The 1,020-nt window shown below is 37.7% G+C and overlaps 1 protein-coding gene across 1 annotated transcript; it reads left to right on the plus strand.

Moving 5' to 3' along the window:
• The first annotated feature begins 45 nt into the window (after positions 1-45).
• Positions 46-561, plus strand: LOC109339413. The gene is made up of 2 exons (XM_019576844.1): positions 46-230; positions 333-561. The coding sequence occupies exons 1-2, from the start codon at positions 46-48 to the stop codon at positions 559-561; spliced, it is 414 nt and encodes a 137-aa protein (XP_019432389.1).
• Positions 562-1,020: the final 459 nt, after the last annotated feature.

Raw genomic sequence — 1,020 nt, forward strand, 5'->3', positions numbered from 1 at the left:
GCGGGAAAGAATCTAGTGTTAGGACTCGATGTGGTTCAACAGACGATGGAGAAAATTAGAATGATAAGGGAAAACATGAAGACTGCACAAAGTAGACAGAAGAGTTATTATGACAGGAGAAGAATCCATATGAGCTTTAAAGAAGGAGATCATGTGTTTATGAGGGTGGTTCCAATAACTGGCATTGGTAGAGTGCTTAAATCCCGTAAGCTTACCCCTAGGTTCATAGGGTAATACCAAATCATTAGAAAAGTCGGACCGATAGCTTACCAAAAAGCCTTGCCCCCTTTGTTATCAAACCTACATAATGTCTTCCATGTGTCCCAACTCAGAAAATACATTAGTAACCCGTCGCATGTCATTGAACCTGACTCAATTCAGCTAAAGGATAATCTCACTTTCGAGACTTTGTCGTTGAGAATTGCCGATCGGAGTGTGAAAACTCTGCGAGGCAAGGAAATCGCCTTAGTTAAGGTGATTTGGAGTCAGGCGAATGGAGAAGATGCTACCTGGGAGGTCGAAAGTAACATGAAGGAATCATTTCCCCATCCGTTTTCTTAGAATGTACGTTTAATTTTCGAGGACGAAAATCTTATAAGTTGGGGAGGATTGTAACACCATGATTTTCCGAACACGTTTAATTAAGTAATTAGTTGTTAATGAATTAATTATAGAAATTAATCAGTAATGTTTTAGGCTAAACCTCAGTTGAGTTTTAGTCTTTTATTATAATATTATTGCTTGCCTTATTTTTTTCAAAATTTTTGGAGAATAAAAGTTTCCGTGACGATTTCGGGTCGTTTTATCGAGTTTTCGCCCATTTTTTGAGTTTCGTAACTCGGATTCAAATTCCGATTTCTCTGTTGGCTTCGAAATATTATTTCTAGTCAAAATAGACACCAAGTTTGTCCGTAACGCATTTCTAGGTATTTTTCACCTCGAAATTCATGTTTAGACGTTTGAGGCAAAAAACCTAAATCGGTAGATCGTATATTTCCGGACGAAGTTACCCGGTAATAA

Source organism: Lupinus angustifolius, unplaced genomic scaffold (genome assembly GCF_001865875.1).
Source record: "Lupinus angustifolius cultivar Tanjil unplaced genomic scaffold, LupAngTanjil_v1.0 Scaffold_75_66, whole genome shotgun sequence".
Classification (NCBI taxonomy): Eukaryota; Viridiplantae; Streptophyta; class Magnoliopsida; order Fabales; family Fabaceae; genus Lupinus; species Lupinus angustifolius.

Coding starts and splice junctions, on each gene's coding strand:
- LOC109339413 (XM_019576844.1), top strand. CDS start 46: ATGGAGAAAATTAGAATGATAAGGGAAAACATGAAGACTGCACAAAGT. Junction 231..332: donor CTTACCCCTAGGTTCATAGG/GTAATACCAAAT, acceptor GTCCCAACTCAG/AAAATACATTAGTAACCCGT.